The sequence below is a fragment of the Pipistrellus kuhlii genome, unplaced genomic scaffold (assembly GCF_014108245.1).
Source record: "Pipistrellus kuhlii isolate mPipKuh1 unplaced genomic scaffold, mPipKuh1.p scaffold_m20_p_4, whole genome shotgun sequence".
In the NCBI taxonomy this organism is placed as follows: Eukaryota; Metazoa; Chordata; class Mammalia; order Chiroptera; family Vespertilionidae; genus Pipistrellus; species Pipistrellus kuhlii.
This window is the reverse complement of record NW_023425540.1, coordinates 49,459,764-49,477,961: the sequence shown is the minus strand read 5'-3', so window position 1 is coordinate 49,477,961 and position 18,198 is coordinate 49,459,764. Positions and strand designations below refer to the sequence as shown.

Here is an 18,198-nt window from a genome sequence, read left to right as displayed (position 1 = left end):
GGGGGGGGGGGGGGGGGGGGGCACCAAGGTTGTAGTATAAAGGGGATAGAGGGCTGGTCTGCTTCCTGTATTCAGTGATTTCAGAGTACTACTATTCTGGTTGGAAAGGCAGAGCAGATCCAGCTGCCTTCCTTCTAATTCCAGTACGTGACTTAAAATGGTGGTGGAGTAAGTGGATGCTACATGGACATGCTCCCCGGTCTAAACTGGAAATACACCTAAAATACAGAAAAGTTTACTGAATAATCAAGGGAAGTCTCACTGGAGAGAACCCTGATAACCAAGGCCCAAAAGTGGAGACCACATAGAGACTGGTAGGAGGGGTGAAGACAGGCTGGCCGGGATCCCACAGACAGCAGCTGAGGTTCTGGACAGGTATTTCAGCTGTAGGGGGTTGCCATTGAAACTCTGGGATCAAATTCCCAAGTGGGGCCCCCAGCAGACAGCACCAGAACCACATAATATCTGGATGTGAAAAGCAATGGGGTAGAGTCCTGCCAGGGAGCAAAGGCTGGAAATTCAGGCACCCTCTTAAAGGGCCAATGCATAAAATTCCCTGTGGAGCAACCCATCTTGTGCTCCGACAGATGAACAGCTGAGTGGACTGGATCTGGTGAGCAGAAGCCTGGATCCAGGGCTCTGGGGTTAGAGCTCAGAAGGCAGACACTGGGTTTCCTCTGCTGCACCATTCCCTCAGGAAGCAGAGGTAATCCTTCTCACCTAGACAATTGCTACACAGGCAACATTGCCTGGGGAAGACAGCTGACCCACCCTATTGGAAAACACTTTGCCCCTTAAGAGACTAAGAACAACAGTTAGCCTCTAGGCTCTTGGTTGATGGCGGCTCTTTGGCCCCTTGACTGTGGCTCTTCCACAAAATACCATGGCCTGGGCGAGTCTATTTTGAAGAAGTGGCATTAGAAGAAGTTTAAGTTTAAACTTGGCTCTCAAAAGAAATTTCAATAGTTGCACTGTTGATATTTGGCTCTGTTGACTAATGAGTTTGCCAACCACAGCTCTAGGCAAAAACAGTTACCCCACCCTGTTGGAAAAAAATTCTTACCACAGCTGCAGACTATTGCCTAAGAGAAAATCAAGAGGAATCCTCTCCCTCTGTAGTCTCTGGAGGCTTTGAGTCTTTGCCTGTTTTGAGAAGCATAGCAGATCTACCTAATTCAAAGCCACAAACCCACACAGGCAGCCAAAATGAGGAAACAAAGAAATAACCCACAAATGAAAGAACAAGAGAATTTTCCAGAAGAGATAAATGAAATAGAGATAAGAAATTTACCTGATACAGCGTTCAGAATAATGATGGTAAAGATACTCAATAACAAGAGCAAAGATATAATAACTATGAAAAAAGAACAGTCAGAAATAAAGGATGACATATAAAGAACACACTGGAAGGAATACACAGCAGATTAGGGGAAGCTGAGGACGGAATCAGTGAATTAGAAGACAGAGTTGAAGAAAAATCACTCAATCAGAGAACCAAAAAGAAAAAACTAACTCTAGTTCATGTTTACAAAATACTCAGTAGGGCCTTGGAGGGAAGGAAAACCAACACATAGGTCAGTGGAACCCCACAAGGGGGGAAAAAGTAAATCTAAATATAGAATTCCAAAGTTTACATTTGGGAATTTTGAGACTGGACCATGAGAGAGACGAAACACCAGCGGCTGAAAATGAGGTCAAAGCTGAAGCCGACTGCACAATCCTCCGTGACCACATGTAGCACCCACACCTCACGTGAGGGGTGCCAAAATAATTGCCTTTTAAAGTTTTAAAATATAACTCATGAAGCAGGACATAAACACAAATACTATCATAAGCACTCAGTAATCCTCAGTGCTGTTGTATGGGATGGAATAAGTAGACTATGCAGCCTTTTTCTTTTTCATTTACTGCTGCTCAGATGGCTGTTTTTGTAGAGGTCCAGAGGAGTACTGGGGCCGGTGTGGGCTGCTCTTTCCCAGAACCCTTAAAACACACTGAGGCCCTGAGTATCCAAACCTCCTAGTTCTGCTGGCAACCATCAAAATGCAATGGAAAATTCTGGAAATGTTCCAGAGAAGCCAAGACTGCATCCCCCACCCACCCCAACCAGGTGCAGGCGCACCCTGGGGAGAACCAATTTACACCCAGTACAGTAAAACCTTGATATAACAAACTAATTCAAATGGACAATTAGTTTACCTGTTTTTACTTGTGTAGACACCTTTGTGTGGTTAAAAGTAAGTATGTACTCCGGCAGTGCTCAGTGTTTGGATTCCCAGGCCGGCACCTGCTGGGTTGTGGCTGGATCTCCAGGTGGAGCCCCCCCACCCCGCCCGCCCCCGGAAAGGGTGTGTGTGCAGGGGGCAGCCAATCAGTGATTTTCTCTCATCAAGGATGTTCCTACATTTCTATTTCTCCTCCCACCCCCTTCCTCTCTGAAATCAATAAAAATCTATTTTAAAAAAATATATATATTTATGTATGTATGAAAGTTTAATTTCACAGAAAATTTTCCTATCTGTATTATATTGTAATTTTAAATTTACACTGGATAGGTCTAGTAAAGGCGTGCATTCACCAATCACAGGGAGTGCAGGGCGTGGCTTAGCGCACGTGGCACCCGGGGCCCAGGTGTTCAAGCTTCGGCAGAAAGTATCCAGGTGACAGCGGAACCAATCACTGTGCATTCCGTGTGACCACGTGTTAATCATTTGCATAACATTGTTTACCAGAGGTGACTTGGATTTAAATATGTAAACAATACTTGTAAATATGTAATATTTAGGTCAGCGAAATTACTAGTGGTTTTATTTCCCCAACATATGGCCTATTGGCTAAAATTGTTAAAAATAACAGTGAGTTAATACAAAATAATAACCCGTTAATTTCATCATAAGCAAATCTTGGTTTGAAACATTTAAAAATTAACAGGGTGTTAATTTGTTCATATGGCATATAGACCAGACATGTGTCTCTTAAATCCCAAGTCCGTTCAACGGAGTCCGGAGATGGATGGTGAACTGCGCTGAGCAGATGCGGAGAAAGCCATTCCTCACGCCTCCTCTGGCCCGGAGCGGGCCGTCAGCCCAGCGGCTGCTGGTGTGATTGCCATCGTTTTCATCTTTAGGACCCCGGATCGTCTTCGAGTCCCGCTCAGGTCCATGGTCCTCCTCTGCTGTTGGAATTTGCTTTGCTATTTGGGGATAAAACTTGGTAGAAATTAACACTCTGCGCCTAGAGGTCCTTGAAGCAGTTGGTCCTGACAGATATGAAAAATAAAACGTCATTAATACAGCGAACACTCAGAATCAGCCAACTTATATACATTTAAAAAAAACATTGTAAAATTCACTCTACTTTTTCCATAATAGGTTCTTCCTAAGCCTCAGACGTTTTGCTTCCCCGGGCCAGTGAGAGTCGTCCGTCTATTTATCAGGAAGGACAAAAAAAAAAAAAAAAGGAAGGAAGGCGCGTGCGCGTGCGCGAGGGGCGGGGTTCCGGCGTGCCTTGCGCTCTCCGCTATCCCGGAAGCGGGTTCTGCGCTGGCCCAGGACCGCCATGGGGAAGGTCAATGTGGCCAAGTTGCGGTACATGAGCCGGGATGACTTCAGGGTCCTGACCGCGGTAAGAAACTCGCCGATCCCCCCGATTCCCTGCCCGTCCTCCCCGTGCGTCCTGTTCCTGGGGGTTTCCCGGGAGCGGAGCGTGCTCTGGGCCCTGGAACGCGGCCGAGACTGGAAATGAGACAAGAGAAGACCAGAGAGTCGAACTTTTCAAAAGCTTTTGATCGGAAGCTTTTATGGTCTCCCCAACAAGGACGGCAAAGGCTCCTGTTCTAATTGTGTCCTCCCATTCTGCTCTTCTTGTGCTGTAGCCACACGCATTTCCGTGGCCCGGGAAGTTATTCTCAGCCGGGACTCCTGGCCGGCTGGGAAGGGGTCGAGGCTCCTGAGAATGCATGGCTTTGAGTCCCCTGCGCACAGACTCTCGCGCTCATGGCATTCTTCCAGGTCCATTCAATCAACACATTTCTCCGGATTTTAGTAACGATATTAGGGAATTTATTGGGGCTCAGACAAAACAAGGGAGACAGATCATCAAGTAAACGAAAGTTTAGTAAATAAAAGGATAAATCAGACAGGAAGTCCTATGAAGAGGATAAAGGGATGGAAACCTTTCATAGTGGCTGGGGAGAATGAGTGCTATCTTTAAGTACTTCCCTCTGTATAAAATCTTTTCTATATTCAATGCCTTCCATATCTTACTCCATAGCATTTTTCAGCCTTCTTTTCATAAACTCTACATGCTATCCCACCTGAGCTACCATTGTAATAGCTGTTCCTGTGCTTTGTATTTTCTTGCCTATGTGCCATATCCAAATCTTTGATTGTTTTTCCCTGGTATTCCCTTGTCTGCTTTTTCTGTAATCCTGTATCTCAAAGTCTCAAGTGCTGCTACTTTTTGAAGCTGATCCCTCAGCTAAACGTATTCTTATTCGGCCCTGAGCTACCTCCTTTTTTACCTAATAGAATTAGATGTGCACATTTTTATTTCCACAGGTAGATGATATATTCTCCAGGGGTGGAGAGTATTTTTACATGTTTTTTAATCTTTTACAATACTACATATACTTTCTCAATAATACTTTCTTAATAAATATCTAGAATATCTATAGTTTTTAAAGACTAATATTTGGATATCAAATATTTTAGTATTTACCACTTGTCAGTAACTATTCTTTTCTCTTGAAGTATATATCATTTAATAGTGAGATGGAATATGAATATCAGTGATCATATATCAAACCGTGATTTAAAATATATCCAGAGAACGTAGTAATTTTATCTCAGAATCGGATAGGGAACTGCATGGTCAGAGAAGTTTGGAGGAGAAGTTAATTTCTTAGCAAAGTTTGATAGCAGCTCTGTGTTGATTATGATTATAAAATATTTCCTTTAATTTCAGGTTGAAATGGGCATGAAGAACCATGAAATAGTTCCCTGCAGTTTGATTGCTTCTATAGCCAACCTTAAACATGGTGGTTGTAATAAAGTTTTAAGAGAATTAGTGAAACATAAACTCATAGCTTGGGAGCGTACCAAAAGTAAGTATTTGAGGCACCATTTATGATTTTTCATTGTAACTGGCTTCCACCAGAGCAAGCCTTCCAGGAGGCAGAAGTTGCCAAACCAGAAACTGACAGAACTTCGACAGTATACTTCTGTGATCTGTGGGTTACAGCAATCAGAGGGCCCACCCACATCCAAGAGGGTGGAAAAATAGTCTGTGCCTCCTGGTAGAGGATTAGCAATTCCAGTTACATAAGAGCAAGCAGGATATAGATATTGATGCTGACATCTTTGGAAAATACACTCTGCCACAAGATTCTCTAGTCTAGACCTTCTCACACTATTTGTGGTGATGGGTGAGTTTCTGTTTTTCAGCCTATCATGGATCTATACTTTTATAAAATAACAATAAAAAATTCATTACTAGAAAAATGAAACTGATAAAATGTAAGTACAAATTCCTTATTAGATTTAAAGACATAAAATAATTTGGTCAAATTGATATAAAAATTATTGAACCACTTCAGTTTCTGTATCTCGTCACGGACTAGTAACATAGACTGGTGTCAGTCTGTGGTCACACTTTGAGTAACACAACTCTAGAGAAGAAACACAAATTATAGGAAGAAATGCTAAACTTGTAAAACTGGATAGCTAATCCTTTCCAGCTAAGATTTCCCGTATTTAAATTCTCATGACTTGAACTGATGTGACTTAGTGGTTCAATGTAACTAAAATATGATCTTTCTCCTTTGCTTTTGTCTAGCTGTCCAGGGCTATCGGTTGACAAATGCGGGCTATGACTACCTAGCTTTGAAAACTCTTTCTTCTAGACAGGTAGTTGAGTCTGTTGGAAACCAGATGGGTGTTGGCAAAGAATCAGGTAAGTACTAACAGTACTATTGAATGCATTTTCCTTACCTTGAGTATAGTGGATCATTACTTTGTCATAAGTATTATTGAAAATTAAGTATACCAAGAATTAGTTTTCCTCTAATTGAAATCTTTGGCAAATACTTTATTTGTTCTTAATCTGTTAAATTGGATGTTTGTAATAGCTAAAATATGTAACATAAAGAAGTACTAGATGACTGAATATCTAAAAACCACAAACTTTTTCTTCAGAGTAATATGATCAATAAGGCAAAGTTGGGTATGTATAAAACATAGAAAAGCATTCTAAAATACATTTCTACCTGTCTTCCACATAGAAAATATTTATGTATGTATTTTCTATGTGGAAGACAGGTAGAAAGGAAGAACAGGGAATGATTTTATATACTTTTTAAAAATATATATTTTATTGATTTTTTACAGAGAGGAAGAGAGATGGATAGAAAGTTAGAAACATTGATGAGAAAGAAACACCAATCAGCTGCCTCCTGCACACACGCCCACTGGGGATGTGCCTGCAACCAAGGTACAAGCCCCTGACCGGCATCAAACCCAGGACTTCTGAGTCCGCAGGCTGACGCTCTATCTACAGCCAAACCAGTCAGGGCTATACACTTTTTTTTATCCAATACAGTTTATCTTATATAATTATATTGTTTATCTGAACTGAGGAAGGAAAATTAAAGTTGAGAGAAAAAGAATTATTAGGAAGCCTACTCCAAAAGAGGTTGCTATATATTTCAGATGGTTTGTATATCTTCTGTATTAATATGCAGATTATGGTATATATTGAATAAGTAATATAAGTGCTAAATAAAGTAGTGTGTGTATGTGTGTATACAATATATAAAACAAGAAAATGAAATATCTTTTGAGCTACACTTTCTCTTAATTTATGTCCAATATTTTTCAATTTAAAAAATAATGGCTTTTTTTTAAGAACTTTTTTCTTAAAAAATGACAAATAGTACAAAAGAGAGTACAACAAGAAAGTAATCTCATCCCTAACCCAGGTCTTAATCTCTTGTTATTACTTCCCAAAGCTATCATTGTTTATTGATATCCTGCATATCCTTCTTGAAATATTCTAAAAACTTGTATAAATACAAATCTATACTGTATTAAGCATACATATGTACACAGTCACATATCTTTTTAATATCAGGTAAAAGCAGACAGTACTTGTTATTCTGCACCTTGATCTTTTTCCATTTGATGCATCCCTGATATTTCACATCAGCAGATTTGTCTCTCATAGTTGCTGGTGCTACCATCAATCCATAATTGATTTTACTAGTCCTAGTTGTTAAACACATTCTTAAAAATTATGTACTCTTTAAAAGTGTGATATTACCAAATTTCCCTCCAAAATGTTTTCACCAATTTATAATCCCACCAATGTAAGAAAGAGGCTATTTCTTGGTAAGTACAGTAATAAAGTTTCCCATAAATAATTAGGACATATTTTACATTTTAATATTACAAATAACAACTTGTCTTGACAGATGGAATACTTAAGGAAATATCTATTTCATCTAATTATGGGATTATATGCTGACAGCTGAATATTATTCATTGAAGCAGTTGTTTAAGTGAACTTGTTTTTGAACAGGAAAATATTATTAAGTCACTTCTTATACATATGGGACACTAAGGAACAATTAAATTAGATGTTTTCCCACTAAATTGAGTTGAGCATTGATCTCCTTTAGAAACAATATCCTTTGACACATTGCATCCCTGTTTGTTTGTTTATAGTAGATATTAAATACATGTCGTCATAATCATTTTGGATTGTAATTAAATAAAGAAAAATTTGCTGGCTGGCTGGTATTTCTGGTGTTTAGGAAAGATAAAATTTTGATACATATAAAATCAGACAAAGCACAAAGGTATAATAATGTTCTTTTTAAATCTTGGCTCTAGATATTTATATTGTTGCAAATGAAGAAGGCCAGCAATTTGCATTAAAGCTTCACAGACTGGGAAGAACCTCCTTTCGAAATCTGAAAAACAAGCGTGATTACCATAAACACAGGCATAATGTGTCTTGGCTTTATTTATCTCGTCTCTCTGCCATGAAAGAATTTGCCTATATGAAGGTATTTTTTAAATAATTGTTCATTTCAGCTTCATTATAGAAAAAGTTAAGCATAGGAGAAAAGATGGATCTATGGATGATCTGAAGTAACTTTCTTTGTTGTTAATCCTCATCCAAGGATAATTTTTCCATTGATTTTTTTAGAGAGTAGGAGGGAGGGAGGGAGGGTTGGAGTGTTGGGAGAGAGAAAAACATTGATGTGAGAGAGACACTTCAGTTGGCTACCCCTAGCACATTCCCCTATTGGAGCCGGGGATCTAGCCAGCAACCCATGCACTGCTGGCGACCCTTCAGTGCGAGGGCAGATGCGCTAATCGCTGGGCACACCAGCCAGGGCTGAAGTAACATTTGACTCAGACTATTATACAACAATGTGTATATCATATTTGGTCTGAAGAAAAGGTCAGTGCTCTATAAACTGAAATGCCTAATCTATTGGAATATTTCATTCCTTAATGTGTCACGAGAGAGTCTTTCCTAAGTCACACTATATTTTTATTTTATTTTTTTAAGCATATTCCAATAAATGCAAAAACTTAGAAAAGTATACAGAATATATCCTAAAGGCAGAGATTTTTTTCACAATCACATTTGTAATCCTAGCAGAGTATAAAATATTTAGTAAATGTTCAATAAATGAGTATTTGTTGAAAATGTGAATTAAGTAAACTGGCTTAATTTTTTTTTTTTTTTTTAAGTATAGCTCATTCTGTGCTGTGATTAAGTCATATACAAATAATCATGTGTTAACCGTAATTTTGTAAAGGCTTGGATTTTTTTTCTTGTTGTGAGCAGATATATTTCTTTCATTGTTCCTTAAAAATTAATGACCTCTTGATTAGATTATGATGTTTGCTATGTTTTAGGCATTGCATGAGAGGAAATTTCCAGTTCCGAAGCCAATTGATTATAATCGCCATGCAGTGGTCATGGAACTCATAAATGGCTATCCTCTGTAAGTATATATTATTGTTATTATTAGTATTATTATTATTATTATTATTATTATTGAAACCGTGGGTCATAATAAATGTTCAATTTTTAAAAGTAAAATTGTTTTTAAAACTAAGTAGAATATTTTTTCTGGGAGATTAGAAATTAACATATTAGCAGTAGACTCAGGTAAATTAAAAATGCTGTTTCATTAACTATGTATTTTGCTATCTCTGATTCATTCAACAAATGTTTATTAACAGTTTAGTATGTGCCAAGCACTGTTCCAGGTTCAGCAGTAAACCAAATCTCTTCCCTCACAGAGCTTACACTCTGATGGAAGGAGAATATATAGTAAATAGCTAAGTAAGAAAATATAGGGTGGGGCAAAATAGGTTTACAGTTCATATGGAAAATAAATAACAATACAAGAATAAACTCTGTGCCCTGGCTGGTGTGGCTCAGTTGGTTGAGCATCATCACATGCACTAAGGGTCTCGGGTTCAATTCCCAGTCAGTGCACATGCTCAGGTTTCAAGCTCCATCCCAGTGGGGGGCATGCAAGAGGCAGCGGACAAATGTTTCTTTCTCCCTATGTCTAAAATCAATTAAAAAAAAAAAAAAAGAAAACATTGAAAGAAAAAGAATAAACTATTGTGAATACTAACAACTGTAAACCTACTTTTGCTCCATATGTATATATCAGATGGTAGTAAAAGCTTTGGGTAAAAATAAAGCAGGGTAAGGGGATAAGAAGGACTGAGATGGATAAAAGAGATTGTTGTTTTAAATGGGTGCTCAGGGAAAGTCTCACTGATAAGACTCCTGAATGAAATGGGGGGAATCATGAATACATCTATGAAGATTACAGGCAGAGGGGACAGCAAGTGCATAATCCATGGGGTGGAAATATTCCCAGAATCTTGGTGAGGTTGATGTCATTGTGGCTGGAGCCAAATGAGTAAAGGAGAAATTATAAGTGATAAGATCCTAAAGACAGCAGGGGATCAAATCACTAGAATTTGTGGGTCATTTCAAGGGCTTTTAATTTTTTTATTGAAATATATTTGACACATGATATAAATTATAGTATTAATATTGATTTGATACTTTTATATATATTGTGATTTGATTTCCATTGTAGTGATATTTAGCACAAGGACTTTAATTTTGATTGAGATAAGAAGCCATAGGACGGTTTTGTAGTGAGAATAGATATGGCCTGATTAATGTGTTAATAGAATCACTGGCTGCTCTATTGAGTCTAGAGACTGAAAGGAAAATAAGGACAGATTAAGAAGACAATTGTAATCATCCAGTCAAGAGACAGGTAGTTTAGATCAGTTATAGATGTCAAGGTGACGAAAAGTGGCCAGATTCTAGAGATGTTTTCTAGGAAAAGCCAGCATGACTTTTTTAGGGTTAGATATTGATATGAAGGAAGGTGCAAGTCAAAGGTAATAACTGAGTTTTGGACCTGAATCATGACTTAATTGAAATAAAGCTGACATTTATGAGCTGGAAAACCTAAAGAACAGTGTGAAGTTAGAGGATGGGGCAGAATCAGAGTTACAGTTTGGGACATAGTAAGTTTGAGATACATAATAGTTCAAGGAGAAATCTAGATTGAAGTCAATGTGTGTGTGTGTGTGTGTGTGTGTGTGTGTGTGTGTGTAGTGTTTAAAGCCATGAACCTGAATGAGATCACCGGAGTGATTTTAAGTAAGAAATAAGATAAAATAAGAGGCTCTAGGATTAACCTTTGAGGAACTCCAAAATTTAAAGTTGGGGGGAGGAGGGGAGGGAGGAGAATTAGCAGAAAAGACTAAGAAAAATGATTAGCGTGGACAGAGGACAGAGGACAGCCCAAAGAGTTGGAATACCAGGAGTCAAGGGAAGGAAGTGTTTCAAGGAGAGGGAAGACGTTAATCGGAAAACCAAAAAGGATGAAAATTAAAAATTGGCCATTGGTTTTAGCAACATAGAAGTCATTGGTAGTCTAACAAGGACTGTTTTATTAGAACAAGGTGGATGAAAAAATGGTTTGTTAGAGTCTGGGGAAAAGATTTGGAGAAAGCACATGTAGAGGAGTTTGGTTGTAAAGAAGATCAAAGAAAGGATGTGACTATGAAAAGAAAACACAAAAATCTATGCAGGATGTTCCTTTTTTTTTTTTTTTAATAAGTGATGAAAGCTGTTGTGTCTAAATGCTGATGGTAATGAACAGGGAGACAATAATGGAAATAATGTATACACACATTATACTTAAAATATTTTCAGATGTCAGATACACCATGTTGAAGATCCTGCATCAGTGTATGATGAAGCCATGGAACTAATTGTTAAACTTGCAAATCATGGATTGATTCATGGAGATTTCAATGAATTCAATCTCATTTTGGATAAAGATGACCACATCACCATGATTGATTTTCCACAAATGGTTTCAACTTCTCATCCCAATGCTGAATGGTATATGCTGAAATTGATTGTGAATGTGGGTGTGCTTATCTGTGATGCGATCATTTTTTATTTATAATTTCCAACTTTATAATGCTGTCATTTGGGTCAAAAACTATTTGGAAGTGGCTGATGTTAGTGGTCTAAAATTCTGGGTTTTTTAATATTAAATGATATCAAACTATTAAGATATTTCCCCTGAAAGAATCTTATTCCTCATTATTTTAAAGGGAAATGCACTTTGATCCAGTTTTTAAAACCTGTTCATTAGCTTATGTGTGTTTTAGACATCTGAAGAAACTGCCTGCCTTTATAATCCACTAAAACAATTTGAATTACTCTTAAAATCTGACAGACTTTCAAAATTCAAATTTTCTTTGTCATGGAACCCTTTATTCAAACCAACATTTAGGTGGAAGCCCAGTTTTTAAAACAAACAAAAGTAGGGACATGGAAGGAACCCCATCTTCTCTGCCTTTCCCCTTCTCCATGGTTGCTTCCAAGAGAGCTTCACCAGGCATAACTTAATAATATTGATGGCCTTCATAAAAGTTATGGATTTGGCCGAAACCGGTTTGGCTCAGTGGTAGAGCGTTGGTCTGCGTACTGAAGGGTCCCGGGTTCGATTCCGGTGAGGGGCATGTACGTTGGTTGCGGGCACATCCCCAGTAGGGGGTGTGCAAGAGGCGGCTGGTCGATGTTTCTCTCTCATCAACGTTTCTAGCTCTCTGTCTCTCTCCCTTCTTCTCTGTAAAAATCAATAAAATATATTTTTTTTAAAAAAAGTTATGGATTTGGACTGGACTCAGTTGTCAAACCAATATCTCTCATGTCATTTTTAGCCTTTGTTTTATTGTTAGAAAAGAATTCCCATAAAACCTCATCCCTGACACAGGGCAGAGCCACTTTGTGTACCATCATAATCTTATTCCTCACATTGCTTAACCATTTAAACCAGCCAAATTGTGAAATATGACAATATCTTTATTTGTATTCCGTGATGCAGTGGAGCATAATTCAATTAAGGGTATTTTTTTTATCTTCTCCTTCCAAGTTATAAAATGAGAAGCTCCTCCTTTTCCCCAAAGATAACTGTTATCACTTACATAATATGAGCAAAGTTTGGGCTTAAACCAGTTTGTGTTCAGTAAAGCTCTTCTTCCTCCTGATTTTTATTAGAAAATATCTATACTTACTCTAGAGAAGGAAATGTCATTTAAAAGTAAACTTGAATATTCCCAACAAAACAATACTAATAGATTAATGCCTGCCACTTGGGTGGTTAATATATCTTTGGATGATGACAAGTTACCATTCTTATTAAAGTGGTACAGCTTAGTCACAATAAAGGAACATCTAGGAACCCACAGAATTAGAGACAGAAATATAACAGATTATGACATTCCAAGTTAAGTCTGCATTATTCTTGAATGCATTGTAATTTAATTTGAACTTTTATGAACAAGTAATTGAGTGAAGGAGTTCTGTTAAGCACAAAATATCAATTTAAAAATTAGCCTGCCATATTTGGTCAAACATTTAATTAACTCACCCCTAAAATATTGGTCAGACCACATGATTTTGTGGGCCTCACATGGCCCTCAGACTGGATGCTCCCCACCCCTGCAGAAGAAACCCGCTGCCTCCAAATTATAGGCCTTCTTTCCTGAGATACATATTCATCCTATTGCATTATAGGAAAACCTTATGTTGCATATGGGGAAATCTTGAGTTTTCTAACCATAGGTGCCTTTGACAGCTTTTATTTCTTCTTAGTTCCTCTGCTTTTACTTTTAGTTCTTCAAACTTTCCAAGTTTTTTTCTTTTATTTTTCTTTTAAGTAACATCCTTTTTCATGTAAGGAGTAGAAGTGTCATAACAACAAATACTAAGGATATTGTCATTGACTAATAAGGAAAAATGAAAACCTGTATAAAAATTGATTCTTTATTTTGCAGGTATTTTGACAGAGATGTTAAATGCATTAGAGATTTCTTCATGAAACGTTTCAGCTATGAAAGTGAGCTTTATCCAATCTTTAGTGATATCAGGTTTGTACTTCTCATTGCTTAAAACTAGAACTCTGTTTAATACCTGATTTATTTAGTTTTAAAAGTTAACAGAATCATCTAAAATATGGTGAAATAGTGAGCTTGACATATTGTAATCGTTGTTGAGTGTCAGCTGTGTAATATATAAATGAATCTTAAAATCTAAAAACTACCTGGTTTTTATCCATTAAGACAATATTACTGAATTGGGGGGAAGAACACACCTAGTTGCTTATAAATTCAAGAACTTTTATTCATTGTAGGGATGTTATATGTATAATCCATTTGTAAGGAATCAAGCCAAGTGTTTATCAGAATTTGTGTTTTTCCTTTACTCAGAACTGGAGCTATCTATAATTATAAATACATTCTGAAACCCAATTTTTCTCACTTATTTTACACCCTTAGTTAAAATACTGTTTTCTCACTTGGGATAATTGACATAACTTAAAAGAAGAAATCTTCAGGTGCTGTTGAAAGTTAGTTTATTAAATCGGTAAAAACCAACAGAAGTTTCTGTGGCCTTTCTATTAATATCTATTACTTTTCACAGTCATATTATTTTATTTGTAAATAATAGCCAGCTTGTATTTTTTATATTTGTATACTTAAGTAATTTAAGTATTACATTTCAGGCAAAGGAAAATATTAAAGTACTCACTTAAGAATCACATTTTTTTCAGAGTAATAAATATTTCTCCATATCAAATAGGTTTTCACTTCCGAATGCTTGACATTTCTTTTACTAGGAGGGAGGACTCTCTTGATGTAGAGGTTTCTGCCAGCGGCTACACAAAGGAGATGCAGGCAGATGATGAACTCCTTCATCCAGTAGGTCCAGGTGATATTGAAACAGAGGAAGGATCTGAACTTCCATTTTCTGATGAAGAGGTATCAGAACAGGCAGAGGTGTGTAGATCAGAAAATCAAAGGGAACGAAACTCTGCCAGTGAATCAGGTGACTGCTGTGGCAGATTGCCTGGGGACCTTGAACACATAAAGGAAGACGATGTGTCGGAGGAAAGTGCTGATGCACACGATTTTGACATGACTGAATTCAATCAAGCTTTAGAAGAAGTAAAAGGGCAGGTTGTTGAAAACAATTCTGTAACTCATTTTTCTGGGGATAAAAACAACACTGAAAATGACACCAGGCAAGATGGTAAGAGAGGTCAAGGAGGAAGCCCCATGGGCTCTGAAGAGTATGAAGATGAATGCCCTCATCTGATTGCCTTGTCATCGTTAAACAAAGAATTCAGGCCTTTCAGGTATAGATTTCTGTTGATTGATTTTTTTTTTCTTTAATCTGGAGATCTGTACTTTCCTCGATTCTGGTAAATGAGTATTTCTTCAAATAGCATGGCAGAGTTGTATTCTGAGCTGGCCTTTAAGTGTAAAATGAAAGCAAATAACCCTTTTGTTAAAATTCCTATCATCTTCTACAATCAACCTGATGCTAGACAGCTTATTGATTCAATTTTAAGCAGTCTGCCTTGAAGTACAAACTGATTATTTTCAAAGACTTAATACAGATCTCATTCAACTGATCATGTTTTAAATGGATAAGTTATTTATGTGTGTATTTATGTGTATGTGTGTGTCTGTGGGTGTATATATAATATATATGAGCCTAGGTCACCAATATTACCGTCAGCCAGTTACTATGATGCACACTGACCACCAGGGGGCAGGTGCTCAATGCAAGAGCTGCCCCCTGATAGTCAGTGCACTCCCACAGCCAACCTCTCAAAGCTAACCAACCTCCTGCAGTCCCTCCCCCTGGCTGGCAGGCCCCGGTGGGCTCCAATCACCAGCCAGTCCTAGGGACCCCATCTGTGCACAGAGTTGTACACCAGGCCTCTAGTATTTTCATTTTATATATTTTATTTTTTTTAATTTTTTTTACTCTCTTCATAATGAAATACAGTGAATTTTCTTTCTTTTTTTAATATATTTTATTGATTTTTTACAGAGAGGAAGGGAGAGAGACAGAGAGCTAGAAACGTCAATGAGAGAGAAACATCGACCAGCTGCCCCCTGCACACCCCCTACCGGGGATGTGCCACAACCAACGTACATGCCTTGACCAGAATCGAACCTGGGACCTTTCAGTCCACAGACCGATGCTCTACCACTGAGCCAAACCGGTTTCGGCTACTGTGAATTTTCTGTGATATTTTAATATATTCTGTTCTTATTTGTTCATGTAAAACAATGTTGTAATGTTATGTTCTTTTTCTTTCAAGAACTTTTTCCTTGCAAATATTAATCTGTCTCAGCATAGATTAGCAAATTATCTAAAGTTTAATTTTTAGATTTGGGATAGTTTATCTAGAATCAAATAGTTTAATGAAATAATAGTTTTATTTATTTCAAAATAGTAATTTGACAATTAAAATTAAATTAGTACATTTATTAGGCATTTCTCAGTACATGTTCTGGCTTACATTCTAAGGCTGCCTTTATTGTTAGTCTCATTGTGAAGCAAAATACAAGAATTTTGTTCTTTTTCAATATAACTGTATTGAGACTTAGGATTATTACCCCTTTAATGATAAACATGTAAAATTTAATATTAAGGTTGCAGGGGCTCAGGATTTGGAGTAATAGGAGAAAATTTACATAGCTTAAATAGTCTTCTAAGCACAGAATAATTTGTTCTTATTCTTTAAACACATGTTGGGAAAAACTTTTATTCAAAATAAAGTATAACAGATGTTTCTGAAAAATATTGACTTAAAAATTAATATCATTTGAGTTTCTTATACATTAAAACTTTGAACAATGCGTAAAACAAATTAGACCGTTTCTATCATTGCAGTTTTCCTTAGCAGAGCAGTGTAGAGCACTGTCTCTTCCATCTGCTTTTGTGTGGGAAGATAACAAGAAACAATTCTAAGGATTTAGATTGTAAGGGTCATATTTGTGTATAGTTAAGTGAAAGAAGAGGGGAACATTCATGAATTGTGGCTAAGTGATAAGTTTTGATGGCCAAAATAGTCTACCATTTTGAAATTTTGATAGTGACTATCAGAAGGCTGAAAATGAAAATAGTTAATATATTTGGCTGAACTGTGGATAGTTTTACCTTCACAGAAATGTTAAATGTACTGTAATGGTATTTCTGAGGAGTTTTATGTCTTTAAGTTTTATCATCATGTAAGGAATGATATAAATTAGTTATGCATAATTAACTATAAAAATTAACTAGATGAATTGTACTGTTTTAATTTTAGAGATGAAGAAAATATGGAAGATATTAATCGATCTAGAACAAGAACTCTGAGTGTTTCTTCTGTGGGCAGTATTTTAAGCTGTTCAACAATTCCTCCGGTAATTCATTCAACGTTTACAAGTGTTTATTAGGTCACTACTATAGTCAGATTGCATGTAAAGGTTATGTGATGTACAAGACAGTCTCATCCTCACATGTTAATAGTATAAAATTATAAGTACAAATTCAGTAACATAGGAATGACCAAAGTTTTCGGGGAAAAGGCAGCATGTAAGTTAGCTTGAATTTGAAGGATAAGATCATAGAAATTTAGATCAAGGAGGGCTTGGCAGTCATTGACAGCCTGTGTCCTAAGTAATAAGAAATCATTTGAATTTATGGTCACTCACTGTGAGAAAGCATTCAGCATCTCCCCAAAATTGTATGTAGACTTTTCCTGGGTAACTGCTGCCTTCAGCTCATTTCTACACTGGAAGTTATGAAGGATCTATTTTGGATATATTTTTATCAGTAGTGAAAGCTTTCAAACATAATTTTGTACTGCAAAGACATGCCTATTTTTACCTAGAAAGCAGAGGAACAAGTTTTTATCTTCTCAGTTTTAATTATTTTGGTGTGAGGGGTTTTTTTCTTTCTTTACGTTTTCCTGATGGACACTAGGTGGCACTGCGGTAATTTATTCAAAGAATTGTGACTTCACTATAATCTGTATTTCGGAATGTAATTTATTTTGTAACAGTTTTGTTTTTTATTGCTGATTTGTATAATACTGTTAGTATTTGGAATTTTAAAAATACATGCTTTTAACAGATATTTGAAAAATATTAGCACTTTTATTGAATGTTTACTTCCTATCAAAATGGTTAATCATCAGTGATACTAAATATTGAAATCTTTCCAGGAATTGGTGAAACAGAAGGTGAAACGTCAGTTGACAAAACAGCAAAAATCAGCTGCCAGACGTCGATTGCAGAAAGGAGAAGCAAATATATTTACCAAGCAACGGAGAGAAAATATGCAAAATATTAAGTCAAGCTTGGAAGCAGCTAGCTTTTGGGGAGAGTAATATGTTTAAGATCTTAAATATTTTTCAAGAATTTACTGAGACCCCCTTTTAAACCACCTTTTGTCTTATTTGGATAAATAAACTCTCTTTCCTGTATAAATTTGACTCATTCAATACATGTTTTCTAAAGAATAATTATGGTAATAAAATTTTCCAAATAATTTTGATGACGGGTACATTTGCTAAAATCTATTTTTCAAGATAATTTTGAATAGGGATATTTGGGTATATTTTTTAATCTAAATGTCATTTCTGTTGTGTGTTTTTGTTGTTGTTGTTGTTTATTTTGTCTTGTCCTCTACCAAAAATAGGTAGGTTGCTTGCTTTCAGATCATAGCTCTTCCACTCACTAGTGGAAACAACCTTAGGCAAGCCATATTTCCCTCCCT

The 18,198-nt window shown here is 36.8% G+C and overlaps 1 protein-coding gene and 1 long non-coding RNA gene across 4 annotated transcripts; both read left to right on the top strand.

Moving 5' to 3' along the window:
- Window positions 1-3,469: 3,469 nt before the first annotated feature.
- On the top strand, window positions 3,470-17,909 carry RIOK2 (RIO kinase 2). Of its 3 annotated transcripts, XM_036409600.2 has the most exons (10): window positions 3,470-3,624; window positions 4,966-5,104; window positions 5,836-5,952; window positions 7,890-8,065; window positions 8,931-9,019; window positions 11,278-11,469; window positions 13,416-13,508; window positions 14,258-14,776; window positions 16,745-16,841; window positions 17,645-17,909. In XM_036409600.2, the coding sequence occupies exons 1-10, from the start codon at window positions 3,559-3,561 to the stop codon at window positions 17,807-17,809; spliced, it is 1,653 nt and encodes a 550-aa protein (XP_036265493.1). In that variant the 5' UTR covers window positions 3,470-3,558; the 3' UTR covers window positions 17,810-17,909. The 3 variants fall into 3 exon arrangements, with proteins under 3 accessions (XP_036265493.1, XP_036265494.1, XP_036265495.1); XM_036409601.2 differs by lacking the exon at window positions 16,745-16,841 and having other exon boundaries at window positions 17,645-17,761; XM_036409602.2 differs by lacking the exon at window positions 4,966-5,104 and having other exon boundaries at window positions 3,495-3,624.
- Window positions 9,588-10,794, top strand: LOC118703009. Its single transcript, XR_004982902.2, has 2 exons — window positions 9,588-10,642; window positions 10,675-10,794. It is a non-coding gene; the product is annotated as an uncharacterized LOC118703009 (long non-coding RNA).
- Window positions 17,910-18,198: the final 289 nt, after the last annotated feature.